We start from the raw sequence: 15,406 nt of genomic DNA, 5'->3' as shown, positions 1-15,406 counted from the left end.
TTATTTATTATGTTGTTTATTTATTATGTTTATAGTGTTCTGCTTGCATGTATTCCTGCAGGCCAGAAGAGGACACCAGATCTCATTACAGATGTTTGTGAGCCACCACGTGGTTGCTGGGAATTGAACTCAGGACCTCTAGAAGAACAGCCAGTGCTCTTAACCTCTGAGCCATCTCTCCAGGCCCCCAGTTTTGTTTTGTTTTTTTTTAAGTCTATAAAGTCATGAAACTGGTAAGTGGTTTTAGGGATGCCAAGAAATGCTTGCTTTTAAAAATTATTTAGCTATTTAGCTCCTAGAAGTATATCTGACATGGTTTGGTTTGGGAGACAGGTCTCATGCAGCCTAGGTTGGCCTCCAACTCACTATAGAGATGAGAATGACTTTGAATGACTCATCTTTCTACCCCTAGTTCCTAAGTGCTGAGATTACAGATGTTGCCATTATGCCCAGTTTAACGGTGCTGAGGACCAAACTCATGGCTTCAAAGATGCCAGGCAACCACAGGACCATCTGAGGCACATCCCCACTACATTCTGCATTTTAAATACTCTTATCTCATGATAGGGTGATGGGGAGTGAAGACACTATTGGAAGAGAAGAAGTGTCCAGCATTTGATAATGCCATCAAAAAGTAGGCGTTCCTACTACTATTTCAAGACAGCACTATTTCATTTATTTCTCCTTCTATATCAAACCACTGGCAAAATAATCAAATGACTGATGAAGAATGTCACTCTAGGTCCACCAGGAAACCCAGCCGAATTGCTTGCTATGATAGATGAAGCAGGTTGTACCAATTCCATCACGCTGAGGAGAGAGGGGCAGCTTTCAGAGCACCATGTGTGGGGATGTGCAATAAATCATTCTCTTGAAAAGATAATTACTGACTCACTAGAGAGGAGAGAGGGGAAAAAATCTTTAAGGGCCACGATGTGAAAGCTTCTCAAGTTAACATGTGCACAGTCGGTTCTTTGTTATTCAGTGCACATTGGTAAGAGCTGCTTTGGGACACGAAGGGAATAATGTTATTCTAGTTATTAATCACTTTAATTTTCAATGTGCTTTGTAAACAGAGAGGACTAGAGAGTGAGAGGACAATGTGGGAGGCACAAGCAATTAGATGCTTAATGGGTTCCTTTTGAATTTCTGCTGGGGATAACAAAATCAAAAAGCTTCAAGGCTCAAGGAAACCCGAGTGTACATACGTAATTCAAGAAAGTCCTATTTCATCTTGCCAACTAATAATATCACAAAGGGAGGGAAACGAAGCCTTGCTCTCAATAGTAATTACAATAGATTATGCTGGATGAAATCACATTGTTTCATGAGTCCAGCTTCTCTGTAGTGTAATTTAGCAGTACCTTCTTGAGGCACCGTGAAATAGAATGTTCTGTGATACTTCCTCCAGAATCCTTGCCAGAAAGCATAATGCTGCTTTGCAGGCCTCCTCTTGAGACCATCATGAGCCAGGATTTTGGGGTTACTAACCAACCATCAGAGGATTCGCTCAGCATGAACCACACTTGCTAAAGATCCCTCGGCCATTCCAACACAGGAAGATAGAAAGTGCACAAGCGTCTCCTGAAGAATTCTCCAGTCTTTTAAAATAATGGCTTGCAAAGTTTCACCTCTACTTTTCTTCTTCTTCTTTTTTTTTTAAATCAAAGCAGGATCTTTGTGTACAGCCCAGTATGTGGGAGAACTCACCAGGTTCAGTCCATTTAGTTTGATACCTGTACTGAACAATTATCTAACCTCTATGGACCCCAGTGTCTCCATCTGCAATACATATATAACCTCACATACTTCACAAAGACATTTGTGGGAAGAACAGATATTGATGAATAAACAAACATATCGTACCAAAGAAATGACTGGGATAAAATAAGCAGTTATTAGAATAAAATTAACTAATTGTTAAGAAAATTCAAGTTTAAGGCCAGCCTGCTCCTTATATTTCAAAAAAAAAAAAAAAAAGAAAAGAAAAGAAAGAAAGAAGAAAATTAGTTATTTGTTTACCACTTTATAAGGTTCTGGACACTGGTCTTACTGTTTAGATACAGAATTTATCAAGAATCACCAAAAACATCTTAGTTTTATCCCCAAGCCATCAGTACTTCCCCCAGTTAAAAAAAAAAACAACAATAGTAACCCTCTTATCAATCATAAATAAACCCTTTCTTCACTCATACTATTTTTTAATCTGTCATGAGCTCTAGATCTCGAGTTCACTAATCAGTAAGGCTGGGATCTTAGTTGTGGCCAATCAAAATCTACCCTGAAAACAAACTTGGAAGCAAATTCTTAAACCACAACGTAAAGAAGTAATTTCAGGACTAGGCAGTAGGAAGATATCCTTGCTTTGTCTGAGCACACTTGGCAGTGGTCCCACCAAGTAACTAAATCAAAACTTGATGATATTGAGTACTAAAGTAGGCACTGGTCAAATTAAGATATGGTTTCGGCTCTACTCAGCCACACAAAAGATGCTTAACCTTTCAGCATGGCTTTAGTTTTTCACTCAGAGGCCCAAGACTAGATGAATTATGAGGTATTCCCTGTACATATGGCTCCCCTAGTGTGCTAAGAAAATGAAGCAAAAGTACTCAGGGCATCTCTCATTGAACTCCCTAGCTTTTCTGACTGCCGAGGGGACAGAGGTTCGTGGTCATATTTAGTTCTTTCACAATTGAGATGGGCAGCAATACGTCCATGGGAGGAGGGAGGGGAATTCTGTTGTGAACGATGAGTCATCAGTGACTCTGCCAAGTGGGTATAGGTAGGGGTACCCACGCATCCATATGACATGACCAGCGTGGGGACCCAGGGTCTGCTCAGTGTCATCCACACTCCTGCAGGTTTTGGCCACAAGTTAACAAAAGGTAAGAGTTCCAGAAGCATTAGAGAGTAAGGAGGCAACTTTACCAATCACACGTTAAGCATCAGTATGCCCTCAGGAACAGGGAAAGAGCAAGACGTCATCCACCCTCCATGTAACTGTAACATGCTGAACCCAGGAACATCATGTGGGAGAACAACTCACGGTTCCAAAGTGCCAAGACACCCATCAAGACACACATCAGTAAATTCAGGAAGTCTTACCTTGACAGAATGTGTTGTTAACACGCTTATATCCTTGTAGGCATTCCATCATTTGAGTATATCCATGGTAGGCTGTAAGTGGGGGGAAAAGCCTTCATTATATGCGCAGTTTAAATTCTGATGGTCTGAAACTGCTAGATGTGGTACCATTTATGGCACCAATACAATAGACTTATTGTTTACAAGCTATCGATACCAACAAAGAACTCTACAACTGCTTCCACCCCATGCTTGTTTTCAATCTACTTCCTATTTTGCAATGACTGTAGTCCTAGGAAGTTGCCAGCAAAGTCTTTATTGTGTTAACGGAATCATAAGACTGTTTCGCATTATCTCCCAATTAGTGATTAAGTCTTCCTATCACAAGACGCATTCCTCTGCAGTGATTCGTTTCAGAGAACGGTGGTTAAAAGCGGGGAAAAGCTGGCTTGTGGAAGTTGCTCCATTCATCCATCGGCCTCCCATCCAGTGTCGTCCCATATAATGAAGACACTGACATGGGTGCCTACAGAAACTGGGACCTCAGTTGGAAGTCCTTCAAAGACAAAATGATCATATTCTACAGTCTCTTCAAGGCCCGGAGCCAGGCCAGATCATCTCTCAAAGTCTTCCTCTGCTTACAAGTCGATGCTAATTTTCTCCTCAGACTGTATGAAGGCAAGAGACTTGTTCACACTGAGCACATTGCTAATAGATGACAGACTAGTTAATGAAATCATTTACAAATTTAAAATTAAGCTTTCATAGCAGGAAAAAATTATCACCAATGAAAGGGTTTTGTATGTGGCTAAACAAAAACTTCATTAAATAAAAGCCACTTGAAAGTTGAAGTTTAAACTATTTTGGGTGGAAAAAAGAAAAAAAAAAAACAAGGGCATGGAACCAAAAACCATCATATGTAGCGGCCAATGGAAGTCCTCTCTCTTCCAACATGAATATGATTTAGAGAGTAGTACCAACCAAGGGGAGGAATGTTTTTAAGAAGAATGTGACCTTGACTGTGCTTCTCGGGGGGGTGAGTCATTCTAGACAGTACAAGCAGAAAAAATGCCAAGATGTTAGAGTTCACTTCATTCATCATGGCCACTGCCCCGGAACCAAAGAGATCTCTTCAATTCATATATCAAATGAGCCAACCTATGGACTTATTTTCACCAACGTTTGGTTAAAAGAGCAACTTTGTCCTTTCCCATTCAACTGAAATCACAATCAAGACTGAACTGTAGAGCTAACAACACCATAGAAAGCCGCAAACTCATTCCAAGATGATGCAATGCCAGATATAAATGACTGGAAGTCAGGGATGGCCTTAGGAATTAGAAGGGGGGGTTGATAGGGACCCCTTTGCCTCTGACCCCTGACATCTGTCACTCTGGGCTCCTTTGGAATTTAGAAAAGAGAAGAAATAGAAATAGCTAAGATTTGTAGGAAAGACACAAAGAAGCAAGCAAATGGGAAAAGAAAATAAGGAAGAAGATGGGAAAAGATTCTTATACTAAGATATATACTTAGACGAAAATTCAAGTTAGAGGATCTCCTCTCATCCACGTCCTTCAACCAAATGGTGGGAAACATGTCACCACCCACAACATTACCAGACAAACCCACACGGCAAATGAAGGGTGCATGGCTCCCAAAACAGATGGCAATATGTTTTCGACAATTTAGGTGCAGATTCCTGGTTAAGGGCTCCTCAGAATCAACATCAAACGACAGCGGTGGCAGTCAAGTTCCTTTCACCCCAACTCTAAATAATTCCAAATAGATCCCAGAGATCCCTTCAGTCAGATAACCAAGATGATTTAGGCAAACAGGTCTTCAAGTAAGGTGGGGTCATCATTCACCCAGCTATCTGGAAATCTATGCTGCTAATCATTATTCAGTCATCTTGAAAAAAATCTATTCTTTCACTACTGAATAGCTCACGTGATTTTTCCCCCTCTTCAATGAAGAGCTAACTTTCACAAACCTTAGCAGAAATTTTTATCAATGAGTCCTCTAAGAAACATCTACATGATGGCTCACACCATGCACAACTCTACTTCCAGGAGACCTCACACCCTCTTCTGACCTTGTGGGTATAAGACACAAGTGGGGTACACAAATGTGTATGCAAGCAAGACCCTCATACATAAAGAATAAAACTCATAAATCTTAATAAGAGTTGAAGACAACTGAGACTGTCAATCCAATTAACCATTACTTAAGATGAATAAATAAAAATCATCTGATTGAAGCAAAAAGGGGGGGGCAATTATAAAAGTCTTCAGCTCTATGAGACAAAGACTGATGATGGTGTGTGTTGGGGGGGTGTCACATTTTGGCAAAAACAGAAGTATAAGAAAACTTGGCCTAAAAGAAGTGAGTGCCATCTGTTGTAGAGAAGAAGGGAACGGAATGGCGTGAACTTGGATTTATTTAAGTAACAGTTTCCACAAAACACTCCGAGGGAAATCGCAGCATGTTAGTACTGCAGCCACTGACGACTGGGTCAGTACAGCAGGAGTGGAAAGAAAAGGGAGGCAAAAGACTGGGCTCCATAATTACACATTTCTTTATCACAAACCAGTAAGTCAATTCCTCATCTGAGCTTCTTTTCATGAAGGGCAGAGCTGTAACCGAATGAAATCTGTAGCCTAAGTTGTGGCTACTCACGAAATTTCCATTTAAGGAATCTCACCTAATGAATAGCAACTGCACTGACTTTTTAAAATAGGGTTTGAAAGACTTGTTCCCCATCTTAAAGGCCATCTATTCCCCAGGGCTAGAAGAGCAGACTATGCTCATCAATTCTTCACAGTACCTCCCCAACATAAGAAATCAAACTGCAGAAGGCCACTGATAGCTGTGCATATTTTTAAAAAAAAAAGAACTGATATAAAAGTTTTAATAGTCTTGTAATATTTCTAGAAATGCAGGTTGTAGCACTACATTCTGGAATGCAGCCAGAGATTTCTTTTGAAGGTCTTAGAGACTCATCATTAAGAGTCATGCTAGGAAAAGAGGTATGCTCCATTAACCAGCAAAGGAATGATGACATGTCACTTACATGGCTTCTTGGGGCATTTCTGGCATTTGTTAAAGCCCCAGGAGGTCCCCACTGTCCCACAGCAGTCCTCTTGTTTGGAAAGGCCAGGAAGCGCTTTGCCGCACTGCAATGAGGTGTGAAATGCAGAGGTTAACTGAGTGCAGGATGCTCAGCCCCAGAGCTGGGGTGCTTCACAGTCACGTTATAAACAGTCCCCTCGATACCATGCAAATTACAGAGGAAAAGAACGGCTATAAAACTTGGAGGCCAAAGACTAGGACAGAGTCGATACAACACAGACGCGAATAAGCACATTTCCACAGACGAACTCTTTTGCATTTTTAAAATCTTATGTATATCCGAAGCAGCGGCACAGGTCCATGTACAAGGCTTCTGGTTTTTACCACTTGCCTGGATTTTCCCTGACTGCACCCTATCCCCTCACCTGGGGAATATATGTCAGCTTTCGGGTTTCCCCACAGCAATTGCTTGCTCAAGCATTCCCTCGCTGGCTTGTTCTTTCACTGTTCCTTTGCTCTGTATTTATTGAGCACTTGTAATACATCCTGAGAACTGGGATACAAAAAGATGGACATGTGCACTGGACTGAAATCGGTAGCCAGAAAACTATAGAATCAACTGGGAAGTAGGCAAGGGAGGAATCACCGAACCTGAGGAGGATCAAGAAGGGGCAATACAAGAGATGACTATGGGCTGAGCCCGATCAGTTCTGACAGAGACTAACGCTCCAGGGAGATCAACCAAGCTAGGAAGGGGCTGGCAATCTTAATCAAGACCAGCCCAAGTAGGCAGAATGGGTACCCTTAGAACTACAGTTCCATATTGTCAAATCTCAAGGTCAGGTGAGACACCTAGCCGATGACAGGAGATCAGATGACCCTGCAGCAGGGGACTGAAGTTACTTAGCACTACCTAGAAAATCTATCCAATCCTGCAAGATCACCCAAGGATCAGATAGATGGCAATGAGACTTACTTGACTCTCACTCCCCTGATACACAGGGTAAGACACCCCCACGTCTTTGTCTAGTGTACAAATGGGGAGCATCTAAGGAGTTCCCCTGCTTTGCCAAAGAACATTCCTCAAATGGTTTCCAGAGTCATCTTTTCTAAAAGAAATTTGATCGCATAATTCTACCAACCAACAACCTCCAGCAACATTGTCTGACATCCCCGGGCAGGACAGAGAAGTCCTCTTGTCACACTTTAGGGAGTATCTTACTGCCTTCCACCTCTGAGCATCTATTTAGGCTTGGCAAAGGACCCTTCGCTGTCTGAACTCAGGTCTGTTTGAATGTTGTGTTCTCTCTCTCTCTCTCTCTCTCTCTCTCTCTCTCTCTCTCTCTCTCTTCTCTCTCTCTCTCTGGAATGCTTTTATATTTTTTTCTTTCCTCCAACTTTGTTTCTACCAGGAGAATCAGCACTGGCTCCTCGGTTCATGATTCATTCTCCTGACTTCAAAGATGATTCTACAAGGTCCACGGCTACCAGTTTCAGCCCAGTGCTTATGTATTAAGGACTTCTTATCTTTCCTCACACACGGCACATTTCAAGTGCTCGATAATGCTGAGTAGAGCAATTATTATGGGAAAACCCATCAGAAGTTAGCAGACATGCCCCAGACAGGGGGCTATGCACAATGTGGGAAAGTCAAAGAAACGGTAGCCCTAAGAGGAACGAGAAGGTGTAGACACCACCTGGCAAGCCTCCATGGACAGTGTTTCCTTCCTGCTGGGTCCAGGCATGCCTCATTCTGAGTAACTACATACGCAATCCATAAAGCGAAACCACATCAGAGAAGGCCGGCTAGGATAACAGAGTTTTAGATGTAGCATGGTGTTGATGGCCTTAGGCTTTCGTGATTTTATATGATTTTAATAATTTTGACAAGTGTTACATGCTTTCCAAAAGCAGCATGTGATGGTGGTTAAAACAGTAACTGAGATACTCTAGAGGCCTGGGTATGAATTCTGGTTGTAGGACTCCATACACACACAGTTAGATGAATTTTCTTATCCATAACATGGAATACTTAATAGCCCCTTTCTACACGGCCATGAACTTGAAAGGTAAAATCCATGTACAAGGTGGAGTACTATGTCTGACATGTGTAAGTGCTAAGTAAGCTATCACTCCTATTACTGCCATTTATCATTATCATATCGTCATCATCATCATTGTAGTCATCATCATCATCATCTGAAAGTTCCTTATTCTAGATGCCCCACATCAGATCCAAGTCATCAGATTCTTCAGGGATCAGGGGGCACATGAATAGATTGGAGTGGACTGTGAGTGTTCTGTGAAACAACCTGGTTAGTTTAACTGTCCACTTCAAAGTACCATAACCAACAAGAAATGCATTGCTAGGACAAAAATGCATTTCCCTGAAATAAAAGGTAATCCCGAAGACATTATGAGTTGGTCTATTTTTGAGAAGAACCTAAATATATATATAAAATGACACCTCAGGGCAAAGGAGCAAGGCCAAGGTCACCACATCCATGACACCTGAGAAGTCCACTCCACAGACAGGACGAGATAGGCATGCTTTTCTTGAAAGAGGCAGGAAGGCAACCCAGTTGGTTGGGTGGACATTGTGCACCAATAGGGAAGCCTGTATGCAGGTAGCTCTTTGCTAGCTGTGGGCACGGCATGCTGAGTGGGAATGCTCTAATCCCAGATCTGGATCTGCACCAGGTCCAAGACAGGAAACACACACACACACACACACACACACACACACACACACACACACACATAAAGAAGAGAAAGAATCAAGGCAAAAACAAATTACCTGAATCAAAATAGTTGCCCAACTCCTTGATCTTAACCATAGACAATTTAAACCCAAAACATGGTTAGGAGCAGAAAAGGAAAGGGACAACAACTCAGGAATAAGACAAGAAACAAATAAAATCACAGAGGGCTCCATTGCTGAAACCTGGCTGCCAACATCTGCTTAACATGCTCTTCCAGTTTCATAAATTGGTTGGGCTTATTTGAGACACCAACCACTTTGCACACAGCTCATTCTTGTACCAGACTCTGGGCTCTTCCCTTAATCAGGCGAAGCACTCAACACTTGCCGATTTTATATGCTCAAAACGTTAGTAGCAGTTAAAATCCAATTTTCACCTTGGATTCCTAGAATGTTTTATTTGGTAGGGCAAAAATAAATCATTTCCCTCTACTGGGCCTCCAAAAAGGTACAAGGTTTTCATTCCATGATCCAAGCTGCTTTATCCCATGGCTTTGTTTTTGCAGGTCTACAGCCAAGAGCAGCACAAGCCATCCAAACTGATGGAGTAAATGGGATGCGTAGGTGGTACCATGGAACTGTGTGTGCTGTCTCAAAACTGGGTCCACACGGGGTAGGAATGAGCTATGTATGAGGGATGAAGTCAGGGTTATGAGGCGCAACGTTTTCTATCAGTCCGATCAACTGTTTAAAAATAGAGGCTTCAGCATGTAGCAAGAAATGTGACGTGAAAGATCTCTGTGGCCACACTCAAGGCTTTTTACCCAAGAGGCCCCTGGATGCCAAGAGTCTTATCTGAGTGCAATCAGAAGTACCCAGAGTGGGGCAAAAAGTTAGGCCAACGGATGTCTCTCCCACATCGAAGGGCCACAGTGGAGAGAATAACACAGGATAGATAGAATGAGGTTGGGATGCTCTGCTCTAAGATTGGGAAGTTCTACTTCTCAACAGGATGTACTCACATGGACAGTGGACATAAGCCTCCCCTAGCCACATTCATATTCAGGAATCCAGGAGGGTTTTACAAGTTAAAAACACAAGAAGACTAAGCAGACTTTCTCCCATGGAGTTAATCACCGCATCCCCAAAGAAAGACTGCCAAACATTTCAGAATCCATCTTATATAAAGCAATCCAGTGTTAAATGTATGCTTAACTCTATCAAGTCAAATAGCAATATGCTCTAACTCCTCAGAAAACCCCCATATCCTTCAGTACTAGTGTTTGCTAGGATCCACTAGGATCCACATGTTTGCTAGGATCCAACTAGGGCAGAGTAAGCCAAGTGTTCAGGCAACCTCCTGTGAAGGCCAGCTGAAGAATGGGGCATGGGTAAGCCTACACATGGACATGATGGCAAGGTGGAGATATACTAAACAGGCCTATTGCAGGCCGAATGTTTTCAGCAGGCCTGCAGACCCAAAATCACGGGGAAAGAGGATTCCTCTCACAATGCAGACAGTCTTCCCACTGTAAATGTTCCTACCTAGTGGTCTGAGACGGTGACCTCTCTGGTGGGAGCTGAGCCTGGTGGGTCATCTCTCAGGAATGCTCAACGGGGAAAGCAAGTGGTTTCTCGCAGGCTTAAGATTCTGTGCTGCTAGGTTACATGACTCCATTTAGAAAATACAGACTGGTGCAGGATAGAGCCAAGTTCAAGGACTTCTGTTGTTATAACAGGGCCAAGGGCCAGGTCTGGGTCAATGCACTCCTAGCCGTCTGTCTGTCCTTTGTCTCATCCACTTCCTCATCTCTAGAGTCTTCACCAAGTCTAAACCTCTGCCTTCTAGACTTAGGCAAACAAGACAAAAGAGGGAAAAACAGCTCTACTTGACCTTGATTTCTGAAAACAGAGTGGTGAAAATAAGTCTTAGACTCTTCTTCTCCACCTATCTTAATGGGGGCTGTACTTCAGAAGGTCAGGTCACTGAAGAACCATGGACTCTTCATACAATCCATGTGGTTAGAGACACCCTCATTAGCACCAAAGGTTATCCTGTGGACTCTTTATACAATCCATGTGGTTAGAGACACCCTTCATTAGCACTGAAGGTTATCCTGTGGACTCTTTATACAATCCATGTGGTTAGACACCCTTCATTAGCACTGAAGGTTATGGAAGTTCCTGAGGAGTCAGAGTATGTTGCAATTTGACTTGGTAGAGTTAAGAGTATAATTATTTTACTACAACCAATAATATAAAGGCCTTTAATTGTGTGGCTAGCTATCAATAATCAATCAATTATGGGAAATGCACTTAAAATCTTTTTCATCTGCTTGGGAATATACCTCTTCAGACTTTCACCTCAGTTTTAAGGTAAAACCACAGAACTTGGCAACTGAAGTTAAATTGTGATCATGGTCCCCTTTAGATCCTCCCAAATCCGGGAGTGGAATCAAAGTTCAAAATTCACCATCTGGCAATCCAAGTTTATCATATTTTTGAAAATGAAAAATCTCACTATTAGAGTTGCTTGAAAGATGCATGGTAACTGGGAAAGGCTGTTACAGACATTAGAGCATGGCTTATGACAAAGGGTAAAACTGATACTCATTCCAAGAGTGTTTGCTTCACTGTTTCAGGTCCTGGAGAAGGGAAGCCCAGTAGTCAAGAAAAGCTATGAGTGTTGGTTGAAAACCACTAGACCCCAGTCAACACCCCAGCTCTCTTCCTACCAGTGGGGTATTCCACAGATCATCCTGCCTCTCTGGACCAGTAATGAGACACTAGAACAATAATCCCTGACCTCAAAGCATAGTGAAAGCAAATGATGAATGACTAAGCAGGTGTGGGCTCAGAGCCCCGTGGGATATCCTACACAATACTCTGGTGAGCAGAGTGTAGGTTGAATCCAAGGTCTCATTCACCTGCTCTCCAGCATGGGTAAAACTATAACCATAGGCCTGCCATCTTATAGGCTCTGAGAAGACTTCTGTTAATACTGTTCAGATATTTCACTATAAGAAGGGTCACCCCCATGAAGATAGTACAACACCAAGGACCTACTCTTTAGTCTCACTAGTTAAGACATTTAAAAACAACAATACAGAAGCATTCATAGAAACCATCCTTATCACATGTATGTAACTCATTTTGTTATCAAGAACCATTCGATAGTGAAGTATAAATACTTCAAGCTAGAATAAAGGACATCTTCTTGCAAAGAAAATATGGCACTAAGCCAAAGGAACAAATAAACTTAAAATGTTAAAGCAATACAGAGTTTTAAAAATACTCCCAGGATTTCACTGGGGGAAAATACAGGGGAAAAATAGAAGTCTGATTCATTGTAACCCTTGCAGAAGTGCACAGGTCTGGGCTCAGGCAAGTGCTGAGACAAGGAAGTGACTCAATGGTCCTGGGGTGGGGGAGACTCCAGAGGGGCACAACAGTTCTCACAATGCAGGGGAGCAGTCACCAGCTGTGAGCAGACAGGGTAAGCAAGAGGAAGGCAGCTGGACCTGAAGGAACAAAGAGAGAATCCAGAGAGCCAGAGGATGGGTAGTGCTAAGCTACAGAGAATTTTCCAAATTTGGGGTTCAACTTCTAGTTGGATATAACAAAAATCAATCAGTAGACAGGGAAGTAGCCACGCTGGTCCTTTCCCAAAGCCAGGTGAGTTTTACATTGCTTCAAAAAAAAAAAAAAAGAAACCTGGCATATTTTAAGGAATATTGATGGCTAATCAGTAGAAAGAGAATGAAAGCCCTTAAAAAAAGGTACAGTTTGGGGCCTAGGAGATGGCTCCATGGAGAAAGCACTTGCTATCCAAGTGTAAGGATTCCAGAATTGGGATCCTCAGAGCCCATGTAAATGCCAGGCAGGAATAGCAGCCTACTGTGATCCAGCTCTGCAGAGGCAGACACAGGGTATCCCCAGTACAAGCTGGCTTTCTAATGTCAGAATTGGTGGGCTACAGGTTCTGAGGGAGACCCTGCCTCAGGAAATATGGTAGAGAATGAGTGGGAAAGACACTGGATGTTAACTTTAGCATGCACATTCAAATATGCATACATGCACACATACCACACACCCACAAACATACACATTAAAAAGGGAAGGTAGAGTTTTCTGCATCTGACCATCACAAATGTAAAAAGTGACCACTCACGAAAGAGTATATCATTCATGGGAAAGGGAGAAGAAATTATATTTATGATAAATATTCAGGAACATTCAAAGAACCAAAAAAGAATAAAACTGGATTCAAAGCCCTTTCATTATCCTTCTCAGATAACAGCGGAAGTTTAAGCTCAGCAAATGCTGTTCAGTCACAATCTAAGGCAGTGGTTCTTGACCTTCCTAATGCTGTGAGCCTTTAATACAGTTCCTCATGTTGTGGTGACCCCCAGACACAAAATGATTTTTGTTGCTACTCTATAATTACAATTTTGCTACTGTTATGAGTTGTCAAGTAGATATTTTTGGAGTCTGAGGTTTGTCAAAGGAGTCACAAGCCACAGGCTGAGAACCACTGATCTAGGAAATACTAACACCAAATGAAGCCCCCTATCTGCCAGTTTTAGCACACTTTCAAAGGCAAGCTGACCATTTTTTTTTTAAGTCTTGTGTGTGCGATGTGTGTGTTTATATGTGTGTGCATGTTCAAATGTATTCATGTACGGGACTATGTACCCCATGAGGAGATGGCGTAAGAGAGTGGAATAACAAAAAGAACGCAGGACAAGGAACCAGAAAGCCTCAGTGTTGGCCCCTACCTACCACAAACTCAATAGAAGACACTAAGTGAATTAACTCTCTGAATGTCAGTCTCCTCATTAATATGATTGCAAAGGCAGCCCAATTAATACACAATGCATGTACTTAAATTTAATGATTGTATGAAGGACCCAGTGCAGAGCTGAGGCTACAGGGGGAATAATGGTGAAAAGTTTTACTCTGTCACAGCCACCCTATAAAGAATAGTATTCCTTAAATGTCCCCTGCCTACAAGCCTGACTAACTGGAGCCCATCACCCCATACCTTTCTTACTCTCCACAAAGACTGACCTGGACCCACTTCATCAGTGATGACTATAATGTAATTCCAGCCCTTTTGGACAACTTGTACATACAAAAAAAAAAAATCTACCTGAAATTAGGTATGGTTCTTCAATGGTTCCTGTCTAATTATAAAGGATAGTGATCAATAAGCAGATTCTCAGAGGCAGAGGTATTCATAACATCCATAGAGATGCAGATTTCACATGTATGGAGCATGTGTGCTAAGCCACATGATGGCCCATTCGCCCACATCACACAGCTACATCTTCTTAAAAATTATGTGCCCCATTGGCCGTCCTCACATTCAAAAGTATGCTACTCAAACATGCTGACATAAAACCTTGAGGATTTTAACAAGCGAGAGCACTCTCCTCATGACTGTGACTCTAGGTAAGGGATGTGAGTCGTATTTCATAAGCATCTTCCACATCTCTCCACAAAAACAAGAACAAAGTCCTTTATGGAAAACTGTGCACAAGAGACTGGATTCATCTAAACGCCTGCCCCAGGTCTCTGCTGCTATAACATTAACAACCTTTCCCAATGATAGGAACGTCTCTGCTGTGGCAGAGTAACTCCTGTCCACCTTCCATGCAAAATGGCTTGACCTTGGCTCCAAATTAAACTGGAAAGCCCAACCAAGAGCCCTTCTACATCCTTGCACTAAAACATTAAATATATTTATTTTTATGTGCCAATGCTAAATGCTCCAATTTTTTAAAAAATGTTTTGCTCCAATTTTTTGAACACTGTTATTAATGAAAGGAGAGCAACATATTTGATAAACTGATTCTAAGGGTCCATCTTCCTAACGGAGAATTCTGTACCATGGCTCACTGGCAGGGCAACAGGCATTGTCCCATAAAAAGAATGGGAAAATGCTTAAATGCTTCCAGATTTTCTAAACTTGTAAAAAAAAATTGCTTTGGCTTGAGCAGAGCATTCTTCATGGGCAAGTTTTTTTTTTTTTAAATCCACCCAGCTTTCTTTTATTAGAATAATTAATACAACGTTAGGCATTTGGGGTATCTGATATATGCATAATCCTCTGATATTTTGGAATATTGATTTTATAAAGTATCTGCTGTGACTAGGGCATTAGCAGCTGGACATGTATCCACACTGATTTCTGATAGTATATTTGCTTAAAGCCTGCTGAAGCCAAACCATGGACTTCAAGGAACTCCAGACAACTACTTTAGTTTATGAAATGGTATTTTTAAAGTAACACGTTGGTTTTTAACGTTAACATATGAAGGGAAAAGTATTCTTAAGGCTCTGACATAGGATTCTTCTTTATATCTTTCCTAAAGAAATCATAAAATCCAGCTGTCCACTTTCTCCACCTCTAAGATCTTGGAATTTTGACAGACAAGTCTTCCAGGCTGTGCATCTGCGTATCACTGGTCTTCCTGAAGAATAAATAAGTTCTATCATGACTCTATTCTCACACAATTCCCACTAGGCTTTCTCCTGAAGAAAAGCAAT

The 15,406-nt window shown here is 41.8% G+C and overlaps 1 protein-coding gene across 7 annotated transcripts in view; it reads right to left on the bottom strand.

Moving 5' to 3' along the window:
* Positions 1–15,406, bottom strand: part of Ltbp1 (latent transforming growth factor beta binding protein 1) — a 399,391-nt gene that overhangs the window by 148,182 nt on the left and 235,803 nt on the right. For all 7 annotated transcript variants that reach the window (XM_006984834.4, XM_076558654.1, XM_076558656.1 and 4 more), the window contains 2 exons: positions 6,155–6,257; positions 3,106–3,177 (listed from right to left, as the gene is read on the bottom strand). In XM_006984834.4, coding sequence (XP_006984896.1) covers positions 3,106–3,177; positions 6,155–6,257 — 175 coding nt within the window. The remainder of the gene's footprint in view (positions 1–3,105; positions 3,178–6,154; positions 6,258–15,406) is intronic.

This window comes from Peromyscus maniculatus, chromosome 22, assembly GCF_049852395.1.
Source record: "Peromyscus maniculatus bairdii isolate BWxNUB_F1_BW_parent chromosome 22, HU_Pman_BW_mat_3.1, whole genome shotgun sequence".
NCBI lineage: Eukaryota > Metazoa > Chordata > Mammalia > Rodentia > Cricetidae > Peromyscus > Peromyscus maniculatus.
This window is presented reverse-complemented; position numbering and strand designations above follow the sequence as displayed.